This window comes from Misgurnus anguillicaudatus, chromosome 1 (genome assembly GCF_027580225.2).
Source record: "Misgurnus anguillicaudatus chromosome 1, ASM2758022v2, whole genome shotgun sequence".
Lineage (NCBI taxonomy): Eukaryota > Metazoa > Chordata > Actinopteri > Cypriniformes > Cobitidae > Misgurnus > Misgurnus anguillicaudatus.
Window position 1 is genome coordinate 21,661,214 of NC_073337.2, and position 24,538 is coordinate 21,685,751.

The 24,538-nt window shown below is 37.5% G+C and overlaps 2 protein-coding genes across 14 annotated transcripts in view; one reads left to right on the forward strand and one right to left on the reverse strand.

Moving 5' to 3' along the window:
* Nucleotides 1-391: 391 nt before the first annotated feature.
* On the reverse strand, nt 392-8,992 carry recql (RecQ helicase-like). Of its 2 annotated transcripts, XM_055190466.2 has the most exons (16): nt 8,774-8,985; nt 8,138-8,192; nt 7,599-7,817; nt 7,327-7,506; nt 7,067-7,173; nt 6,040-6,238; nt 5,801-5,967; nt 5,636-5,711; nt 5,387-5,535; nt 5,186-5,303; nt 4,971-5,109; nt 4,813-4,904; nt 4,496-4,712; nt 3,785-3,914; nt 1,428-1,574; nt 949-1,089 (listed from the first exon to the last, which is right to left on the reverse strand). In XM_055190466.2, exons 2-15 carry the CDS (start codon nt 8,154-8,156, stop codon nt 1,452-1,454), a joined length of 1,935 nt encoding a protein of 644 aa, XP_055046441.2. In that variant the 5' UTR covers nt 8,157-8,192; nt 8,774-8,985; the 3' UTR covers nt 949-1,089; nt 1,428-1,451. The 2 variants fall into 2 exon arrangements, with proteins under 2 accessions (XP_055046440.2, XP_055046441.2); XM_055190465.2 differs by lacking the exon at nt 1,428-1,574 and having other exon boundaries at nt 392-1,089; nt 8,774-8,992.
* Nucleotides 8,993-9,085: 93 nt separating this feature from the next.
* Nucleotides 9,086-24,538, forward strand: part of LOC129432202 (uncharacterized) — a 109,016-nt gene continuing 93,563 nt past the window's right edge. For 4 of the 12 annotated variants that reach the window (XR_008640010.2, XM_055190453.2, XM_055190458.2 and 1 more), the window contains exons 1-5: nt 9,086-9,195; nt 9,465-9,525; nt 9,788-9,872; nt 15,768-15,956; nt 16,875-17,012. Coding sequence is in view for 8 of the 12 variants with exons in the window: in XM_055190453.2 (XP_055046428.2) it covers nt 16,997-17,012 (16 nt within the window). In the remaining 4 variants the exon portion in view is untranslated. The remainder of the gene's footprint in view (nt 9,196-9,464; nt 9,526-9,787; nt 9,873-15,767; nt 15,957-16,874; nt 17,013-24,538) is intronic. The other 8 variants (XM_073868127.1, XM_055190457.2, XM_073868137.1 and 5 more) reach the window with 5 other exon arrangements.

Here is a 24,538-nt window from a genome sequence, read left to right on the forward strand (position 1 = left end):
CCTTAATCTGCACTATCCAACCACGGCACATTAATTTAGTGCAGAGATCAGCTCATTTGCATTTAGGACACACCCAAAAACAGCACATTTTTGCTCACACCTACAAAATGGCAATTTTAACATGTTATTATAAATTATTTATATGGCATTTTGAGCTAAAACTTTGCATATGTACTCTGGGGACACCAAACATTTATCTGACATCCTAAAAAAAGGCTTGTAAAATGTCCCCTTTAAGATCATTCCTATGCAATGTTGGTGAATATGTATCAAAATACATCAGCTACAACTTGCTGTCTCTCCTCCGACTCCCAAAAGCAGTCAGTACAACCACAATTTTGGGTGAACACATAAAAGAGATTTTTGTGAACAAAATAAGGTTTGCAAGCAATAACAATAACCCAAATAAATTTAATTATCATCTTCAAACAATCTTCAAATCATTGAAAAAAGTAAGTTAGTCTTACACAACATTTAAAAAAAGAAAATCAATCACTGTATGAGCTTTCTTCTCATACTAACACGGGTCCATAAATTTCTGGCACCTCTGGCTATGGTTGTCCTTGATGGGAAGCGAAGGCTTTTAAATGGCTCTCTCATACACGTCAGCATCCCAGGCTGGGAGCTTTGCAAGTGCTCATGGGAAATATAGTTTATTCTTCTTAACTGTTTGCTATAGTAATTGCGCAGATGGTGTAACTCCTCCACAGCAGCTGCAGAGATGATGGAAATCTCTGAAGGAGTGCTCACAAGATCAGATTTTGGTTTGTCACCAATGCAGTCCGAGTTCTCAGTTGGTGGTTGTTTTTGTCTTCTTTTTGGTGATGTTGAGTTTTGTTTTGGGGCGTTTTTAATACCACTGGTCGTATGGTTCTGCTCTATTACATTGACCTTGACCTCAAACACTGAGGTGTGTTTTGCATACTCGCTTGCATCAGAAGCAGCATTATCTTCCTGGCTTTGCTCAACTCTTTTTTCCATGTTATGGTGGTTTTTATAGATTTTACTTTTGTTTGGTCTCTGAACGGCAATGCTGGCAACATCAATCGCGACTGTTTCAGCTTCTTGCATCTCACTTGACTGAACATCCTGAGAAAAGAAAAAAGTAGAGGTATTTTATCGGCGTAGCGGTCTTAAGGGTGTTTAGTGTGGTTAGTGGCCCATGCAAAAGTTGGTTGGCTTCATAATGCTAATGTTCATTTGGTCACAAACCATGTGTCATGCAAACACCAGAATTGGAAACAATTAAATGCTGGATGAGATTAAATTTCATAACCAACAGAAGGGCTATCATGGGGTAGGATGTAAACATGTATTTACAAAGTGAATACATGAGCACAAGCAAGAAATAAAAAAGACAGCAGATGCATTCCCTTATTAAACCCTCTGGTTATTTTTTATGGATAATAGGAGTAAATAAACTGTACGTTTGGGTTTTTTCTCCATCTGGACTAGGGATGATTGTCTTTCTTGACTTTCTTGGCCACAGATTTGTGATGGTCATTGTCAGCAGGTCTTTTCCCTTCTATTTTGGCACTAGTTTTCTCCACAGCACATTGTGCCACTTTGTTTACCTGTGGGGCGGCACAAGAGCTTTTTACCTGTGGGGATTATTATATAAGTCATTTGGATAGGTGGGCACTATAAACTGTAGGAATACAAAATATACAAGTTGTTACTGCATTCTGAATGAGGGGGCATGTCTCTGAATTCAGATAAACAGGTGAAGCAAGCAATGCATCACTTGGATGGGAAGGTTTCTATCTAGACATGACAGTAAACAGCTTTCAAGGGGGATAAAGAGATGATTTACGGTTGGTAGCTCCCCCCACTCCACTGTGATTGGTGATTAGCTTCTCCTGGTTGAAGGTAACCATGACCACCAGTAGAGTAACTTTGAACAGACCACTACCGAACAGACACACTTTTAAGAGCTCTGGGATCTTCTTCAATCGGAGATCATTTGCTTGGGGGATTTGTTTACATTCAAGCTTTTCTGATTTTAAGCTAAATTAAATTAAGTTTATTAATTAAAGTCCCCCTGTGGTAAAAAAAATCTAGTTTTTAATGTTGTTTATATGTCTATGTGTTGTTTTTTAATATGCTAATGCACATTGCTGAGTACAAATATATCTATGGTCCAAGCTGGTGTAATGCAATAGAGGCGGAGTCTAATTTGCATATTAATAGTTCCGCATATACTAATTAAGGAAAGGGTGTAGAGTTACATTCAAGCTATTTAAAAGCATGAAGAAATTACTGTCACATGAAAAACTTTTATATATGCTATTATGATGCTCAAAGATGAGTTTTAAAGGATTAGTCCATTTTCTTAAAAAAAAAAAATCCTTATATTTACCATGCCATCCAAAATGTTGATGTCCTCCCCTGCTCAGTCGAGAAGAAACCACGTTCCCTGAGGAAAACATTCCAGGATTCTTCTCATTTTAATGGACCCCAACACGTAACAATGTTAATGCAGTTCAAACCTGCAGCCTCAAAGGACTCCAAACGATCCCAAACAAGGCGTAAAGGTCTTATCTAGAGAAATGATTATCATTTTTGACAATAAAAATAAAAATATGCACTTCCAAACCACAACCCCTCGTCCATGTCCGGCCATGCGACACGCCAGCACGACCGCGCGCAATACGTCATCACGTCAAGAGGTCACGATGACGAATGCGAAACTACGCCCCAGTGTTTACAAGCGTGGAGAAACAGCAACGTCAGAATGGTCCTCTATGTCGAATGATACTAATTAATGTCTTTGTGTCAGTTTATTGTTTAAAATGGTACGCAAATGTGCATTTCATATATGTTACACGTGACCTTTCCACGGCATTACACAATTACGTGAGGTAGCGCTGGCGTGCCACATGACCGGAAATAGACGAGAAGGTTTAAAAGTGCACACTTTTTATTTTTCCTGTCAAAAATGACAACTGTTTCGCAAGACAAGACCCCCACGCCCTGCCTGGGACCGTTTAGAGTCCCTTGAAACTCCGTTGAAACTGGAAGTTTAAACTGCACCAAATCTGCCACGTGTTGGGGTCCATCAAAGCCCATAAAAATCCTGAAATGTTTTCCCCAAAAAACACAACTTCTTCTCGACTGAACAAAGAAAGACATCAACATCCCGAATGACATGGTGGTGGGTAAATTATCTGGATTTTTTTTAAAAGAAAATAGACTAATCCTTTAAATGATAAAATGTTCAACTACAAGGGAGACTTTAAAGTTGTGAATATTAATGTCAGAAAAACTACATCAACTATCAATTAGTTTAGGGTTAATATTACATTGAAATGATGAAAATCACTTTAAATATACTGAATTTTCTAAAGTCAAATCTGTGTTAGTCGCTAGGTAAAATAAGGCAGGCCTTTGATCACTAAGAAGATGATGCACCCCTCATGGATGACATCTATCTGAAAAACAGAATAAGACTGGAAGAGGCATAATATCAAATGAACAAAACAGGTACAACAGAACAGAGACCAAAGGTCAGATTCAGTAAATACAAAGTGAGATGTACTACTTTTAGAATAAGCCAAACATCAACAAGAAATCATTTTTTACCATTAAAAATACAATAATTTACAATATATAGCCAAATATAACCAGGAACATTTATCTAACTAGGTTTAGACTAAATCTGACAATTTGTCACCGTTGAAAAGAGGTTCATTTTTGAAAAAAATCTACAATTCTAGTATCTACAGGTAAAGCACACAGAAAACACATGAGAAGAAAAATAAAAAAGCAGCTGATTCTGTCTTACTGTGCTGACTGGTTGCATTTTCCTCCTCATCTTCATAGTGATGGAGTGAGTGCTGTTCTTCAGGAGAGCTGCTTTACGCCCCAGCTTCAGGTAAAAGTGGGTTGTGTAGGGTGTGAAGCTAAAGTCCTCACTTATGGATGACAGAAGAAAGTTATCAAAGAACCAAAACAAATAGAGGAAGTTTAATTTAAAGGGCCCATATTATGCAAAATCCACTTTTACAAGGTGTTTGAACATAAATGTGTGTTGGGAGTGTGTAAACACCAAACCTACAATGAAATAAAATCCCTATTAAGCCAAAGCAGTCATTATTAGACACACTGTTTTGATTCTCTTGTTAATGTGATGTCACACAAACAAAGCCCTGCCCACGGCTACTGACTAACTGGTTTACCCAAAAGCTTTTTCTAATGTGTTTGTTAGCATGCACTAATGCAGATAAATATACTATTGTCCCAGACTGTATGCAGGAATCAAACCTATTGTTAACATAAGCATTAGCTCATTTAAAAAGATACACAAATGAAAAAAGCACTTTTTGCATCCACCCAAATTTTGGACATACTATAATAAATGATCTGTAAAGTATTTTGAGCTGAAACTTTATAGACACACAAGACTAATATTATATATTGTAATAATATTGGCCCTTTAAACATATGTTAAACCTTTGCATGTAATTTTCAAGCTATCAGAGCAGTCAGAAGATACCTGAAGTAGCCGTGCAACAAAAGGTGGATGATGATGGATTCCACCTCAGAGCGTGACAGAGACGTGCTCTTTATCGTTTTGCGGTGCTTAGCAGCCCCCCTCCCCATCCAAGTCTCGCAGACTTTCAGAGGGGTTAACTTTTCATCCATACCGGTGGCCATCTCTACTATTTTGACCACATCTTGTGCATGCTCGGTGATGTCCATTGTGACATAATCTAAAAAAAAAAAAAACACAAAATTGCACTATTACATAGACAGGCCACTTATAAAGGCAGAGGTACCCGATGATGAGTAACCAAAAGAATCTCGCCTCACCGTTGCCGTGCCGACAGACATCACACATTTGGTTGCACTCATCATCGTCCCAAACTTCGTCGAAATGAACGGCCATCAAAGCACGTCGGCACCTGAATTAAGAGAGGTGTCAGATTTGTCCTAATAAAATCACAAGGCAAGAAAATATATTTTTTTACCTGTCCACATTTTGACAATACGCCACCATATTCTGTAGCTTTTGCTGCCCGGTGTTCTCCATCACAACCATTGAGCTTATTCTAAAAATGTCCATGAACCCAAAGAACACAATGCAGTCTGCTGGGCTATCATCCCTTCCTGGAGGACAAAAGATTTGAGGTTCAACCAAAGAACATGTCTTTATATGTGGAATGATGGATGATTGTCTTGCTACCTGCACGTCCACTCTCTTGATAGTAATTTTCGATGGACTTGCTGATGGTGTGATGGATAACAAACCGTACATCAGCTTTGTCGATGCCCATGCCGAATGCCACGGTGGCAACAACCACCTGCACATTTGCACAAATAAAACAACGGAGGTTAAGACAAGAGGGGTATCGAGATGGGCAACAGTTACCTTGCGGGTTTGTACCTGGATCTTCTTGGAGGCCCATTGTTGATGAACTAGAGATTTGTCTGCAGGCTGCATGTTGGCATGGTATGGCTGGGCAAGAATACCACGCTTCTGCAAGTTTGAAGCCACAGTTTCGGCATCCTTCTGCGAGAATACATATACAATTCCTGCAAATATAATGCATGTAATTATTACTACATTATGCATGTGCTTAAACATTGGGTTGAATATACAATCAAAAGCTGGGAAACTTTACTTAACAATCACCTGACTGGTTTTTGTATCTTCCCTTGACCAATGCGGCTATGTCATCGATGCAATCTTCATTATCTTTAAAACGAACCTGTAGAGGTTAAGACACATCACGGGTCACATTGCTTTATTCTGCACTCTTTCACAGAGGATGCTTGCGACAAAGGCAAATTTGCTTACCTCATAATAAAGGTTTGCTCGGTTGAATGGTGCGGTCAGAGTGATTGGATTTTGAACACACAAAATCTTCTGGCAATCTTTAAGGACACTGCTGGTTGCGGTGGCAGTGAGTCCAATCAATGGCACTTTGGGAAACTGCCGCTTCAGAATCCCCAGGAGTTTATAATCTAGTGGAAAAATGCAGATTGAAGCAAAGGTTTCGAGTTTTATACAGCGGGCATCCACAAAACCATTCCAACCTGGTCTGAAGTCATGGCCCCACTGACTGCAACAGTGAACTTCATCTACAGCTATGCGTGCCAGGAGACCCATGTTGTAGGCCTTCTCCAGTTTGGACATCAGCAGCTTGCTTTTGGCAATTTTCTCCGGTGTAACGTATAGCAACTTAAAGGGGCTGTTTTTATCCATCATGCCTGCCAAGATCCTCTTGGAGTCCTCCTGCAGATTAAAATAATTATTGCATTGATTTCAACCAGTAATATTTACAAAACTCATCCATGCATGACTTAGAAGTCTCCAATATATTTATAAAGCCCTTTCCACACAGACATTACGAAAAATATATCCGGGATTTGTCCGCGATTCATTCACACTGCCAAAGATTTTCCGTAATCTGTGCGTGCGTTCACACAGATGCCGTAACGATTAATTGCGATTAATCTATAGCAGAATAAAAGTTTTTGTTTACATCATATATGTGTGTGTGAACTATGTATAAAAACTTTGTATAGATAAATGCACACACATGCATGTATACATTTAAGAAATGTTTACATGTGTATATAAATTTGTATATTTATGTATCATTTATAAATATTATAAATATATATACATGCATGTGTGCATATTTATATATACATAATAATAATAATTATTATTATTATTATACACAGCTCACACACATATATGATGTTGTAAACAAAACTTTTTTCTGCAATGATTAATTGCAATTAATCTATAGCGGAATAAAAGTTTTTGTAATCGTTGCTATAGATTAATCGTGATTAATCGTTATGCATCCCTAATAGGCAGCATAACTTCATTGTTGCGATGACACAAGTGTCCTCACTATGGCACGCCCCTTACGGCATTGTTTCTGCGTCTTGTTCACACAGAGGGCTTTCCGGGAATATTATGGGAATGTTACTAGGTCCGTTTTTACGGGACGAGTTTGCGTTCACACAGAAGTTTTTCTGCCAATTTTATGGATATTTTCTGGGACCAAAGTGCTGTGTTAATGACGTTTAAGTCACAGGATCATCATACCTTTGAACTGGAGGAATTAAGAGTTACTGCATCGACATCAATGGACTTCAGATACATCAGTTGATCCTCCATCAGAGACACCAGCGGAGCTATAACTAATGTAAAACCTGATTGACAGAGCACACAGAGACATTTACATAATTAATTTAATACTATGCATTCCCGATATACAATAATTTGACTTTTGGAACAGTTCACATGGATGCAATAAGATGCAACTTGTGGTCACTAAGATAATGGGAATGCATTTCAACATGTACCCTTTGAGCAGAGGGCTGGCAGCTGGTAACAAAGACTTTTTCCTCTTCCAGTGGGCATGACCAGAAACAAGTCTTTTTCTGACATGCTGAGATTAATAGCTGCCCGTTGCAAAGGCCGAAATTTGGAGAGTTTAAAGGCACTCATCAGCTTCTGCTGAACCTCTTTAGACCATGAGAAATCTGTTCAGAAAGCAAAAAATACAGATATAAGAAAATCATTCTGATAACGGGATGTGATAGCATGCAGTTACCGTAAAATATATGAGTGATACCTGACTCTTCATAGTGCTGTAGGTCCTGCTTGCTAAAAGTAGGCTTGGGAGATTTGCTGGATCCAGAGGGCTGGGCTGAGCTGCACGCTCCCTCCAGGATCTTCAGGAGCTTGTTTTTCCTGGAGTTCAGCTTGGCCTGTTTCTCCAACAGCTCGGAGATCTGCAATTCCACCATCTCCAAATCAGCCTCAACAGAGTCGAGTTCAACCTGAGCATCATCTGCAAACAACATAATCTACTGATATTAAGCGCAGATACACATAACATCTATGCAAATATGAAACACAACACGTAAGCACTCTGTAGTATTCCCTTGAAAGTCTGCTGCAGAATTCCCTCTGTCTCTCACCTCAGCATCTCTAATGAGGTGAGCTTCACAGAGGGACATAATGATGCAAGTCACACCAGTCTGTTTACCTCTCTTATTACTCAGGGGGGTAATAAGACACAGCCCCCCAGTCTAATTTATCTACTCCCAAGCACACTTTTTAACTTTTTGATTAAAGATATGAATTTTGCATGAGATAAGAGACACTTACCCATGTCATTTGCCATCATATGCAGTTACTGTTGAGGTCAGAGCAGAAATACAAACTGAAAGGTGGAAAATATAAACACAACTGTAAGCATGCCGCATGGATGACGTATTTTTGTAGGCCAACCCGGAAGTTAGCGTGACACGACTAAAAATCCATAATTTTTTCCCATAGACTTTTTGATTATGGCAAAAAATAAGATCTGTGCTTAATTTATACGTTTAGTCCAACAGATTAATCTTCACAGATGAACACAACTTTTAAGATTTTTTTAAGTCGGAAATGCGTTTATTAGAAAAAATTTAGGCAAAAGTTATAAAAGTTGTGTTTATCTGTGAAGATTATCTTGTTGGAAAAAACGTCTAAGTGTCATCAGTTACACCTTGCACACTGTCAGCACCTCAAACATATAACATGGAGTCATTAAACTTTATATAAAACGTTAAACATGGCTTCATTCCGATTTGTTTAAGGTTTTGCATTTGTACTTGTATGATTATTAATAGAGCTTAAATGAAGTGAACTGACTAATGTAATACATAGATGCCACTTCATTGATCGACTCAAACGTCTACTGTAGTGTAGAAAAAGCGTGTTAAATCATGTTTAACGTACATAAAAATACTTGCGTTAACTCACCCGCGAATGACCATATGTCGTCTCCAGCCCTTTCACTTTCTCTTGTTTGTACCAGATATAATCCTCGTTGCCCCACGCGACCATAAACCATTAACCAGAGCCATAGAGAAAACTGACCAATCACATGCCTGTAAATTTCAACGGTCCAGACAACGCAAACTTAAAAGTCTTTAAAATATATATATAATTATTGACAATGCATAAATGTAGCTATTTGTGACATTTATTCAGAATTTGATTTGATTAGGACGCAGAATATATCGCAAGTTTTAGGTATTACATTTATTACAAAATATTTGCTCCCTCAATAAAAAGGAAGTGATTTGTTTTTCAAAATAAAAGTCAATATAGAGGCATGGCACAGCGTGGGTCCAGTCAATTCAATAGTTTATTTGTGCAAAAGTGAAAGTACAAATAACAAGGTTTGTAAACATTTATATAAAACAGATTTTGATTAGCACAGCTATATATGTGTTAATGAATCACATTTATAATAACGTTTATTGTGGTTAAAGCAGTGCTGTTTTGGTTTAGGCCAGTTACTACAAAAACTTGAAATGGGTAGAACTACAACAACGTTTCGTGCTATATAAAAATACATTTGAAAAACGTGCAAAATTATTATTATTAACAATAAATCTAACGAATGTAATATTAATTTTAAACTGTTTCCTGTAACGCACCTGTTCAGATCAGATGCAATGACTACAATCTCCACAAGAGGCTGATATAAAACAAAAAAACGAAATAAGGTTTGTTGATTCATATGCCTCCAAAGTCCCAACACCTGAAACCTATTTCATTTACTTATTTATTTTTAGGTTAGAAGCACTACTAGTAATCTTTTTTTAAATTAGATGAGCAAATACAAAATGCTCATGGACCATACATAATATGTATAAACATCTCTGCATATTGTCTTTTGTGCATGCAGAAGGACAGTGAATGCCAAACTGTAGTTTTCTGACTGCTCATTATTGCTTGTTTTAATGTTTTCAAACATTTCTCTGGTAGGACATATCTACAAGCACTTTACCTGCCTTCCTGAGCAATGAAGATTCGAACAAGATGTGTCCCAGAAGCATCATGCAAACTTGAGGTATTTTCTCTCTGGACTATGGAGTTTTGTGTGTTCATTTGGGATTGAACCCGTTCTGAGTGTTGCTGGCACCATGCTGTACAGTACCATTTACTGGACATCAGCAATATTTCTTTAAAATAGACAGCGATCACTCTTATCAGCTTAAGCGCCAGCTGTTGGATGCAGCATTGCAACACTTATCTTTCTATTAAATACACTTTCGTCTGCCTCGTATTTCTAACGAACACAATGTAATCAAATGTCATTAAGGCACAATCGCGTGTCTATGGTTCAAGAGCCTGAATGTAAAAGCATTGAGAACTGCAATCGAGGTCCAACACAGAGCATCTGTTCTCACAAGTTCCTCTGTCTGAGCAGATGTGCTCTGTGACATTTAAAAATTCCCCCTTCTGATGATTTCAACCCAAACGTTAAATGAAAAAATGAAATGAATGGTCATTGGTTCACTGCCAGACCTGAATTGAAGTTCTAAAGATCTCCAGAAGTACTTCGCAAGTTAAAACCAGTTTTACATAGACGTATAACTGAAACTAAATATGCCAAATGCATTTATCTTACAAGGGGCATATACATTTTTAATCAGTATGTGTGTTCCCTGGGTTCGAACCTATGACCTTTTATGCTGCTAATGCAATGTTTTACTATTAAGCTATACATGAGCAGTTTATTACTTAAGCATTATTACTAAGTCTGCCAAATGCGTAAATGTAAATAAACAATATTCATGTGCTTGTCTAAGCAACTCAACTCATATGGGACTGCATCTCATACATCGAAAGTACTGAGCAAGCATTTATATCCCACTTGAAAGAGAGAAAGAAAGCTAGACGGAGAGAGAAAGTGAAGTCAGTGTTGACTGATGGATGACGACCAGCTCCTATGCACATGCTCCACATGTGGAGTATCTCACAGCCCTCGGCTCAGAGTCCACAGGGGTGCTGAAGAATCCACACTGGCCTCTCCTCTGCCATTGTGCGAGCTCTTTTCTAACACATAAAGACGAGAGAGAGGCAGTGGGGAAGAGGAGGGCAAAGAGAGAGAGAGAGGGTCAAGGGAAACTGAATGACACGTTTTGGAGGCTTTCAGTGGCGCAGCTCTAGAAGGATGCATGAATGAGTGAGCGAGTGACATAGAGAGACAGAAAGAGAGAGAGAGAGGGAGGTCGAGCGGGCAGCCACATGGGCAGTTCTCACTCGGGATAATGAGAGTATTTTCTCCGGCACTTAACCTCCAAACGGCACGCTGGGAAACCACAGCCGCGCGAGCTGGTCCACACAACAGCCACGCTCGGACACGCTCGCCCACCGCTTAATCAAATTTTACACCCGACGTAGAGCCCCCCTCTCACTACACGTGGCCCTGACAGCCTCTCTCCCAGGATCACGCTCGCCCGGAGGCCAAGTAGTAGAGAGAGAGAATGCTAATGAAGACGAACAAAACTTTTAGGCGAAAGAGAAATTTTCTACAGAGACAAGTGGTTTTTCGCTACAGCAGAGCACAGCCTCAAGTGCCTTATTGTTTTAATAAAAATACTAGGCTGCTATTTAAAGTAAATGCTTGGAATGTATAATGTTATTCACCATAGCTTCACTAAAAAATATAACTAGAGTATTTAAATACTTAGTTTTCGAAAGTTAAATGTCCATAGTTAATTTGATGCTGAAATGCAAAAACATTGGCTGACTTACATGCAGTACATTAATAAAAAATTAGTGTCAAAATGCTTTTTAATTGTATTATGTAGTTTAACATAGCTGGCATTAGGGCTGCACGGTATTTTATAACATAAAATTATATATACAACATAATTATATATAAATATTAGGGTTGTCAAAATGAACTTGTTAATAAAGAGTTAACGTAAATTCATTTTAACTAATTTTATTAACCTGCGATTAACGCACAATATCTGTTAGGCCTAGCACGTTGTTAGATAAATTGAGACGCGGCCTTATGCTGCGTCTACACCAGCCCCGGTAGAGGCGGCAAAAACGCGCTATCCGCGCGTAGTTGGACGCGTGAACATTTGAGTTTACTCGCTTCATTCGCGCGTAAAATTCTAGTTATTCGAGACAATCACACGGAAATTGCCGTCATGGGAGGGGCTTCTGCGACTCTGCTGAGACTCCACTTGCTTCCGGTAATCATGTCACTACTACAGTAAGGTCCTGATTGGTTAACGCGGCGCGGAAATCCGCCACAGTTCAGATTTTTGATGCGGCGCCTTCAGCTTTGTTTATGCTCGCGCTTTGGCCCGCAACGCAAGCCTCTGTGGATCACGCGTGCGGGTCTCACCAAACGGACAAGGCGTTTATAGTTAATGCGCTCGCGGTTGCACTATTTTTTGAATACGCGAGCAATAAAGTCAAAAACAAACACAAAAAAGAGGATTGAGCGCCCACTCTGCATTGACGTCCTTGCGCCCTTGCGGATGTGGCGAGCATAAACAAAGCTTTCCGTGCCATCCGCGCCGCAGGATGCCTAATCGCGTCTTTGCATTGACTTAACATGTAAATCATCTGCGCTTGCCGCCTCTACCGCGGCTGGTGTAAACGCAGCATTAGACAGTAAATAGTAATCAAACGTCTAAAATGGTCTTTACTTGTACATTTTCTTTGAGGTGTAACGTCTTAAATGCTAAACTAATACAAATGATGCGTGTCCATCCACTTGCGTGTCTGAGGTTTTGGTTTCTGATGTTAAAATAGTTACTAAGAGAGATCAAGCTCGGGACCTGAATGATGTTTAAAGAGTTGATAAGAGCGAAAAGACTCGAAAACGATATATTTACGCTGACGGACACATCTGAAGCATGCACACAGGCACGTGACCCCGATATAGTAGCCAGAATTACAGTTTAAAAATCTCAGTTTGGGCAAGAATACACGCAGGTATAATCTGTCTTAAGTAAATGTTTGATCAACTCTATATATATCAGCAAATATCTGATATGTAACCTTATCCTTTCATTACAGTAGATCTTAAAACTGTCTGGGGTAGTTTCCTGGACAGGGATTAGCTTAAGCCAGGACTAGGCCTTAGTTTAATTAGGGAATATAACAAGTTTTAACAAACATGCCTTACTTAAAACATTACATGTGTGCATAAAAGAAAGATAAAAGTTTAACATGTATTGATATTGTTTTTGACTTTGTGTGTGCTAAATCTATTAGTTTTACCAGTGATTTTAAGTTATGGATGCAGTGATTTTGTTTTGGAACCTTAAAAATTCACTATAATAAATTTAAATTTGCATAATTGAGTATTAAAAACTTGAAAGTGTTAAATTAAGGTGAAATATAGAGCAGATAAAATGTGTGATTAAAGGTATTGCCGAGGATTTTCTTTTTCCGGGTGGATCATCAAGTCTATTGGTCCTCCTAGTTGTCAATCAGGAGGGTTGCGCAATTGCATTTTTTTAAAAAGTGAAGAAGGCGGTTCTTTTCTAAAATTCGAGAAAATCCTCCGCTACACCTTTAAGTTCGATTAATCACAAGTTAACTCATAACAATCATTCGATTAATCTAGATAAAATTTTTAAACGATTGATTTTATATACATATATATGAAACATATAATTATATACAATAATTTTTATTATCTTTCTGTGAAAGAAAGCATCACATTTTCTGTATTGCCAGTCTCTGTGCTATCTGCATTAACCTTAAGCTTGTGCAACTTTGTGAAGTAATAAAAAAAATTCAGTTATTGCAATGCAAACCACTGCTGTATAGAGATGGACCGGTATGAGATTTTGGCAGTATGACCATACCACACTGTTTCACGGTGTTGCGGTATTGCTATTGCAACACTAAAATCTGTTATTTTTTAAATGTTTGTGTTTACAAACAACAACTTTTAAACTGGACACAATACATTTTATTTTTAAGCAACATACAACATGTATGCCAGGTAAAAATACAGCCTTCAAATGATAATATATATATATATATATATATATATATATATATATATATATATATATATATATATATATTTTTTTTTTTTTATTCATGTGTAATAAATGTAAACATCTAATCAATTACATAACGTAATGATTGAATTAATTTTGTGTAAACACAGCTCATCCCTCGGAAACGGTATTGCAGAAAATTTTTGTGGTTTTGAAACCTTGACTCTTTAAAACCTCTGTATACCTTAAAACTGGTAACCGGCCCATGCCTACTACTGTATGCATTTTGTGATATGCACGTTTGTGATTTTTTTAATATATACATTTGGTATATCCATCCCTATAATGTGAATAATGCATTTGACCAATCAGCATTAGAACTAGAACTAATTTATAATACTCATTAAAGATCAAATAAGCTAAATTAACAATATTTAAGGCATTGTGTTACCACAGCACACAAACTCCCACCTTTTTTCAGCAAATACTTTAAAGGAATAGTCAATTTTCTTAAAAGAAAAATACAGATAATTTACTCACCACCATGTCATACAAAATGTTGATGTCTTTCTTTGTTCAGTCGAGAGGAAATTGTGTTTTTTGAGGAAAACATTGCAGGATTTTTCTAATTTTAATGGACTTTAATGGAGCCCAACACTTGGTACTTGATTCAACACTTGGCAGTTTTTTTCGGCGGAGTTTCGGAGGACTGTGGACGGTCCCGGGCGAGGCATGGGGGTCTTGTCTAGCGAAACGATTGTCATTTTTGACAAGAAAAGTAAAAAATATACACTTTTAAAAGCGTCAGCGTGACCTCACGCAATATGTCATGACATCAAGAGGTCACAGAGGATGAACGCGAAACTCCGCCCTAGTGTTTACAAGTGTGTTGAAAGAGGACCGTTCCGACGTTGTTGTATGTGTATTGATACTAATTAATGTCTTTGTGTCAGTTTATTGTTTAAAATGGTCTGCAGATGTGCGTTTTATATATGTAACACGTGACCTCCCTACGTCACTACACTCTTAAATTAACACATCTTGTGTCTAGTTAAGGACAACACACCTAGTGTGTTGTCCTTAATTTAAAACATCTCTGTGTTATTTTTAGAACAACACACTTTGTGTTGTTTTAACACATCTTGTGTTGTCCCTTTCATTTACATGAACTCTAAATCAGCACGAAATGACACATAATGTGTTAAAATCAACACACAATGTGTTAAATAGTTTAACACAAAGCAATGTGTTAAAATTAACACACCCTGGATGTGTTAATTTTAACACATTGCTTTGTGTTAAACTATTTAACACATTATGTGTTGTTTTTAACACATTAAGTGTCATTTAAGTTCATAAAAAATTAAAGGGACAACACAAGATGTGTTAAAACAACACAAAGTGTGTTGTTCCAAAAATAACACAGAGATGTGTTAAATTAAGGACAACACACTAGATGTGTTGTCCTTAACTAGACACAAGATGTGTTAATTTAACACATTCATTTTAAGAGTGTACGCATTTACGTTAGGTCGCGCTGGACCGGACCTAGACGAAAAGTTGTAGTTTAAAAGTGCATTTTTTTATTTTTCTTGTCAAAAATGACAATCGTTTTGCTAGATAAGACACTTATGCCTTATTTGGGATCGTTTGGGAGTATTAAGTGTTGGGCTCTATTAAAGTCCATTAAAATGAGAAAAATCTTGCAATGTTTTCCTCAAAAAACATAATTTCTTCTCGACTGAACAAAGAAAGACATCAACATTTTGGATGACATGGTGGTGAGTAAGTTATTTGGATTTTTCTTTTAAGAAAATGGACTATTCCTTTAAGCACAACCCTATATCTGATGATCCCTCATGAAACCCTAGGAAAAACAGTTTTAGCCCCGGGGTGTGAATGTTAACAGGAAATGGCAACACTTCTGTGGTCAGTCAGAACGACACTCAGTAGGAGTGATAAAACACTCTGTCTTTTAGGGTGCGCTCAGCGCGACGGCTACCTGACGAGCCTGTCGGAGACATGGGGCTTCTGAATGTGGCCTGGTGGCCAGGGACGGCCATCCGTCCTCTCTTGACCCAACACAAAGGGATGTTTTCCCAACACATTGATGTCACTTTCACCTGTCACTCAAACAGACCATTATGATCTCTGATCGGAGTCTCCAGGTGAGTATTCATGTGTGACTGAGTGGTGGTGCCTCCCCCTAAAAAGCTTGGACATGGGCTACATTGGCCAGTAGGCGTCCATTGTAATCTGCTGAAAGTTTTTATGCGCTATGGTACGGCTATAAACAATTTTCTGCATTAATACAGGTTTATTTATATTTCACCAATGATATTTGTGACCCGTGTATTTGTTTGATTTACTATTTTTTTACATAATGTAAAGAATGTTATAACCTTGATATCTTTTATATTTATCCTGAATTTCCAAGACAGAGTTACGTTTAATTTTCCATGGATTATTCATAGTGGGTTGTACACAAAGTTGACAGATTTCTGCTGGGAAAGTGAGCTCCAGTGTATTTGTATACTTAACTTATATCATTTGCACACATACTGTAGATAGACAGTCAGACACGTGTGTATGTTTGTGAGCAGACAGATTCAGCGGTTGTATTTTGTCCTCACCCACGCAGTGCTCTTTCAGTGAAGCTTCATAGTGTTTACTTTAACTTTGTTCTGAATGCACAGAGACACTAAAGGCTGTTTATTAAATTGCTATGATATGATAGGCTACTAGGGGTGACACGCCTCGTGTAATGTACACACAAACACAAAGACATGTGTTTGAACTGTCTGTTGTTCTTTCTTAGCTTGTCCACACTTATACATCACTATTAGGAAAGATGAGTTTGTCTATCAACACCTAGTAATCATGTGATTTTTAATAACAATGTTAATGCAAGCACACCTTTAGTGCATAACCAGGCCAATGGACCAGGTTCCACTTGTATGATGCTTTCATCCAATAAGCTATAATTTTTTTCAGTATGTGTGTTCCAACATTATACCAAAGTCTGCTTATCCAGCAGAGGGTGATATTTTTCAAGTCGGTCAGACTTTCTTTTAACCGTTTCCCAGGGCAACCTCCTCCATATTCCTGCATGGGCCCTCCTCTCAGAAGCCTAACCTCTCTTAATCCTCCTCCCCCTGTTTCCGTGGCGACGGCTCAGACGAGCAGGTGACGCATTGACAGAGAGCAGATGGTTCCCCGTGGAGGTAAGCATGGCTAAACAATAACTCCATACTCAACACAGAGCCCTTCTTTCCAAATTCTAGTCTCTCTCCTTAACCACACGCATACACGTAAACGCACACAACTCTTACACAGAGACGTCCCCAAAACATACACGCGGCCCCCACCTCCGTTTTCGTCCAGCTCAAGCCCTCTCCATTCCTTTATAGAAAACAAACACACACCATCACATTGGTCAACATGATCATACACTGAGACCACAATAATGCTGCCGCTTTGGACTTTAAAGAAATGTCATCCTGCTTTCTCTGTGGCACGCTCATGTGATGTAGGTATCAAAACACAACATGATGCTCACAGATACAGAAACTGGAACCAGAATTAAATTATATGTAAATAAAATAAAAATTGGGATTCTTGTCAGGCTTTAAGTTTGTGATTGGGATAAAAGACAAAAAAACTGACTCCTTGTTATTTATTTGTTATATCCTTTTTACTGCTTTTGATTGTTCTATAAAAATATTTTTTACGCTTATTCTTCTGTCATTCACCTTTACTTTCCATTACTATGGTAAAGGTATGTCATTTTTAACTTTTAGAGGCACTTTTTTTCACATTTAGACTATTTGAACAGATAAATAACTATTGTCTTTCATAGCATGAAAAGTAGCTAGTTTAAAACACATGAGACGTCTGTAGTTAATAATGCTGTGTACTGATTTTAAGGATTAAAAATGTAACAGGATGTTCCATATTTTACCCATTTATGGAAAGTAAATGTGGAGCTCACAAGTGCTTCTGACAATTTTTTTGTTATAAATTAGCTTTTTTTTTTTTTTTTTAAAGCCAGCCAGCATTTTTTGTGATTTTCAGAAAAGTTTCACAAAACACCTTCCAGGAAAATTTTCTTTTATAAATAAATAAACATACAAATATACCAAATAAAGAACATACCCTCTGCTTCAAAAAACAAACAAACGGGGAAAAAAGTTTCATCCTATCTTCATTTGTTCTCTTTTTATAACCTCTTAAATATGGGTAGGTTTCTTTTTTTTTTTAAGAAAAGGCTGCGCTTTTGTAAAGGAATTTTGTTAGAGATCATATAGATCATAATATATTTGTATAACAAATATAATTGGCTACTCTACATTTAGAGAAATACATTTTCATTGTGCAGTATTTGTACTGCAGCAGCTTTAACAATAAATGAAGAGTTTGGTTCCAAAGCGCAATAAATCCATTTTGACAAATTTCGGTAAAAAACATGTTCTCTACACTGCAAAAAATGACTTTCTCACTTAGCATCTTTGTCCCGTTTTCAGTAAAAATATCTAAAAATTCTTAAATTAAGATGCTTTTTCTTGATGAGGAAAATGACCTAAGTAAATAAGTCTAGTTTTAAGAGAAATAATATACAATTTAATTGAAACTGTTCTTAAAACAAGCAAAATTATCACCCCATTGGCAGATATTTTTGCTTGTTTTAAGCACAAATTCACTTAAATGGTATATTTTTGTCTAAAAACTAGTATTATTTTCTTAGGTCATTTTGCTCATCAAGAAAATACATCTTGATTTAAGAATGTTTAGATATTTCTACTGAAAACAAGAAAAAAAATAAGTAAGAAACTCATTTTTTGCAGTGTATACCAAGAAAGTGACAAGATGAAAACCACTATTTTCTGTTATAAACTTTCACATAGCATCTTTAGGTTATAAAAACATAAAAAATTCAAATCCATAACTTGATTTTCAAAGATTTATTATAAAAACTGATTATTTTTTCCACAAAATGCAATAAATCCATGACAAGTTTTTATTCAAAATGCTATAAATCTATTGAATCAATAGCCTATATAAATGTGCATTCATCTTTGCCATGTTATATTCATTTAGTTGACTAGTTGTACACACTAATTAAAAATATAAACATTAATGTTATTAATCAAAACACTTACTTTGTCATATTAAGATCACTGTCATTGCTGCGGTTATACTTGACGTCGTCGCTTAACGTTTTTCACAGCGATTAGCTGTAATGTTTTGGTCCTGCTCGATTTTCGTTGACTTTGAGTAAAATTATGGAAAGTTTTTCATAAGATCCCCTGGGGTCAATGTGTTATCATGACAGAAAGTTGATGCTGTCAGGCCGGGCAAACAATAAGCACCCGTCTCCGAGTGCCTCTTGCGTAAATTATTAGATGTTGATGGCTTACTTTTCTTTCCCGTCACAGAAAACCACAGGTTTATCAATGCAATTAAAGTATTATTTTGCTTTTGTTTGTTTGTCGATCACAAACAAATTAGATGAGGAAAACTAGATTCCGTGTACTCAACGCGCCGCCATTGTTTGTTTACATTGCGTGAATGGTGCGCTATAATCTGTGGAGTGGATTTATGGCATTCTGTAGAAAAGGGGGAGTGGCGTTTATTGCATTTTGGGAAAAAAGAGAGAAAAGATGACAGAATAACACGGCGTATATTGGATTTTACGTAAAATTACGAATTTACTTTTTAAAACTGACCTGATATAATACTGATTCTGGCAGTAACTCATTTTTTTCAAAAATGGCGTTTATTGCGTTTTGGAACCAAACTCTTCAAATATTGTTTTATAGCAGCTTTACAGGGATTACTGCCTTACAAATCCTAGCGTGTGAGATAAAGTGGACTGAAATAGGGAATTTTTGGGTGTTTGTTCTATCACCTCCCACCTCTAATGGCTGTATAGGTGCACTGGAACAATCCTTCCTAAAATGCATTAAACTTTCGTTTACAAAGACGTGAAACTCACCGAGTGGTCAGGGGTGTTCACTGATATGCTCACACAAAAATCGCTGCAAAAGATGCTTTCAAACAGGTTTTATTGTAGTTTTTGTCCAACTCCATGGACTTGTATTAGATGTGCTGTGAGGTACGGTATTACTCCGCACCGGGAACTTTGTTTGTATTCTTGCAATTGGCAAAGGTGGATTATTGCCACCAACTGGGCTGGAGTGTCTATTATTCAAGCTCTCAAAGGAAGAATATACGGGTGTGAGGCGTTTGGAAAAATAGGTCCACAAGTTTACAACGAATGCTAAAACACCTGTTGGAAAGCATCTTTTGCAGCGATTTTTGTGTGAGCATAACCAGTGGCGGAACTAGAATTTTTTTAATGGGGTGGCCAGGGGGTGGCCAAAGCTACTTTAGGGGGTCCATAAAAGAAAATGACATGTAAGTAACCATGTATCAAGAAAGTATAAATGAATCTTTTGATCGCATTAGATGTAAACATAATAAGGGTGAATTTTAAATCTTTCTACTGTATTTCTTACATCTCATTTACTGTCTGTTAAAGGCATTTACTCACCCTTATGTTGTCCTAAACCTGTATTTTATTTTAATAAACACAAAAGAAGATATGTTGATAAATGATGGTAAGCACACAATTAATGGTATATCCATTGAATTCCATTATGTTGTTTTTATTCCTACTATGGAAGTCAATGGTTAACAGCTGTGTGCATATACCATCATTTATCAAAATATCTTCTTTTGTGTTCATAAGAAAAAAGAAATTCGTACAGGTTTAGAACAACATAAGGATGTTAAAATGAGGACAGAATTTTAATTTTGTGAACTATCCCTTTAATGAAGAAAAAGATCAGGAAATCTAAACTCCATGATAAACCTTAAACTTACTTCAAATATAGCAGAGTTCAACACAAAGGATGTTTCGATTAATCTTTATTTACGAAGATAAAGAAGATGCAAAAGTTTTCTTTTTTCTTTTGATATTTAATTAACTTTAATGACGGAGAGACTTTAACAGGTTAGGCTAAGAACGAATGCAATAAAATGTTTATTCGTTTAAGACGTACAGTAACCAAATGTTTAGTATAAAAATCACCAAGACAGATATTTTGACATATGAGCATTTGTCCGTTTAAGGCAAAAAGACGCGAATATGAAGTCGTTTAAGCTCTGGTTGTGCACGCGCACTATCGGATATGCGCGTCGCGCTTTCAAGTTCAATGTGGCAATCCAGCCGAATTAACAATTATACAAAGATCACGAAAAGAATGAAAACATGGTGCTGGGTTTTGTTGTAAAAAGAATTGGCAATCTTAGACAATTACTACACTTCAAGCATATACGGTGAAAATAAATCATGTAGTATTAGCAAAATGTACGACTTCACTTACATCATTTTAAAGATTCCAAGCATTATGTAGACATGACATTTATCTTCTGATGGTATGAAAATATTCGTTAAGTTACAGTAATTTTTCTGACGCGTTTTTGAAAAGACGTCACTGATGAAGAGATAACAGAACGCGAATTATGTATATTTTCTTAATTTTGTGAAAAGCACAACATTCAGTTTTATAGACACACAAAAGATGACATTTGAACGTTTTAAATGATCATGTCTAAATCATGTCTGTATGTCCAATGTCTAAATCATGTCTGTATGTCCAAAACCAGCAGAGTAATCCAAGTCTCTTTGCGCAGTGATTGAAAAATAAAGAGTTTGCGCCACGACCGCAGGGAGGGTTAATATTCATAATGTTTGTTTTTAACAATGTGCTGCGCTGCCGCACGTCGAAAATAAACATAGCGATTAACTGAAAGTAGCGCATTAAATTTGGGGTGGCACACGGGGTGGCCAGTGGCATGTCAAGGGTGTCCAGTGCCACCCTGGACACCCCTCTGGCTCCGCCACTGAGCATAACGTCTTTGTAAACGAAAGTTTAATGCATTTTAGGAAGGATTGTTTCAGTGCAACTATTCAGCCATTGTAGAGGTGGGGGCTGATACAACAGAAACCGAAAAAATACTCGGGCCAGCATCATATGTCCAAATTTCAGTCAAAACCGTTCTATCTCATCATAAACAATCTGAAAACAGGGCTTTAAGTGTAAAATAGTCCAAATAAACTTGAATATGTCGTTTTGCTATAGATATTTGAGATATTCCATCATGTAAGCAAAGTCAACAGTGATTACAAGGTGTTTGGTTTCATTTTTTTTTTTTTAGGCTGTAGTTAGATGTCTGAAAGATGCAATTTTGGATGTGTTTGAATGGCTATTAGACGTCTTTTAAATGCAATGTTGCTCGCTGGGAAGGAACATTATTCTCAAATCTTTTTCTTGTCCATCCATCTTGTAACAGTCCAATAAGAATACATCTTCAAGCGGTGGCACAGTGTGTGTGTGATTCGCCTGAGATTCATCATGTATTTGGTGGGAGGGTGGGAGTTGCTGTATATGTATATGTGAGTGTGCATTGGGGGGTAAGTAGGGATTATTATGGAGATCAGCTAATGCATGTTGAACATTGCATTCTGGTTTTAAGTGACTAGTGTGGAAAGAACAGCACAATGACCTCCCCCCGCACCTCCAACTTTTTCTACTCTGTCTCTCTCCCTGTCTTTCAAAGCCACACTTTCTCCCAAAACACCTGGAGATCACAAAAAAGCGAAGGATGAGAGCCCCCCCCCATCCCCCGGCACACACACACATTCACCAACTCCATACCGCGTCTACCTATCAATAAAGTGAGTGTGGACCGCAGGAGGCGTTTTGGGGTGGGCTGTGCTGAGCCTGAGGCTTTACCATACAGCCTCACAGCCAGAAGCCATTGAAGTGCTCTGCCTCCATAATGGAGTCACTAATAGGTGCCCATTCAGTAAGAAAAGTGTTTTCTGAAAAAAGGGAGAGCGCGAGGAGAAAAGAAAGTTTTAGGGGAAGCGGCAATCACTATGTACGCTGCCTCGAGTATGTAAAATTTATTCAGGTCTCCTCCCTGAAAAGCCCCATCCCACTTTTTTTCTTCTTCTTTTGACTGTTTAGGGGAGTAAGAAAAAAAGAGAATAACAAATCACTCCTGAAAGGGCTTTATAGAGAGTTTGGAGTTTTCTTTTCTTCCCTGCTTGTAGATGAAGTGAATAGCCTGTCCATAAGTGAGTACAGGCCCGAGTCCAGCGATATTGTTTGGGCGTTCACAGTTTCTCGCCTCTGCACGTTTCTCAATTAGCCGTGACTCTCTGGGTTTTTCTGTCATATATGCACTTATGCATACATGAACACTTACATACACAATAATGCCTCTCTTTTTTTTTTACAACATTCCCTAAAAGTTAAAATAAAAGAGTTTTGCAGGCAAAGACGATTCCTGTAGCTCATTTGGTAGAGCATTGTGTTAAGAACACAGAGATCATGGGTTCGACTCTGGACCGCATGCCCAGTTATAAGGGTAACATTTTTTAAATTGATATTTATACATGATCTGAAAGTTGAATAAATAAGTTTTATGGTTTGTTAGGATAATATTTGGCAACTATTTGAAAATCTGGAATCTGAGGATGCAAAAAAATTAAAATATTGAGGAAAATCACCTTTAAAGTGGTCCAAATGAAGTCCTTTGCAACTGCATCCATCTTGACACAAAATTTCCACCAGATGTAGCCATCATGCCAGATAATGAATTTATACAAAGAAATCAGAACATTTAAGTATACAAGTTGAGTCATAATAAATAAAGTGAAATGACACAGGGAATAAGTATTGAACACACTTTATTTAAAGCTCACGTAACACACGCAGTTTCTGCATTTCTGATGTTAATCTGGAGTACCTATAGAGTTGTATGACATCCTTTATATCTCCAAAGAGTCTTTAGTTTAATCAGATTTATAAAAGAAAGATTCGCTTTACCGAATCTTTCCGATAACATACGAAAAAATTAAGAAGGAGGAGTTATACCGCGGCAGGAGCGAGTACGAGTCATGCAACACTATACAACACTGTTTCAACTTATGATTCACTACATTTTCGTGTAATTTATATAATATGCACGCGACTTCTTAAGAAGTCTTACTTACCGCGTGCAACTCATCATGACCCGGTTGGGAAAATCCACCGCATCAAACACACACGCAAAACTTCGCTGCTACCCCGGATAATATACTATATCCATTGTTTTCATAAGGCTGGATTTCTTCTCCTTACATCCAAAAACACACTTCATCTTTCGTGCCATTGTTGATTTTTGAAATTAAACAAAGCTGAGTGGCGTGATAAGATGTTTGTAAGTTCTAGCGTCTCCCGCTGATTGACGGGTAGGCGGGGTTTTCCGGGGGAAGCGCTCATATAAAGAAGTGATACGTATAGGAAACCCCCTAAACGTCAGTTGGACCTGTAATCAAAAAAGAACTTTCCGAAACTTGTACGAACCCTGGCGAAGTGCATTCAGCACAGAAATACTCTGTAACATGTCCAACTGCTTTTTTTGACACTTTGCTTACGTTTAGCATAAGGAAACAACTCTATAACTGTGTCAATAAGTCAGAATGCTTGAAATACAATTAAAACCCCCCTTTAAGAAAAACCTTTGCTGGTGATTACAGGTCAGGTGATTGACTGGGCCATTCAAGCAACTTGATTTTCTTTCTTTGAAACCACTTCATTGTTTCCTTGGCCTTGTGTTTGTCCACCTTCTTTTTATTTTCAGCTTTCTGGTAGATGTCATCAGATTTTTACCCAGAATGTCCCGGTACATTTCT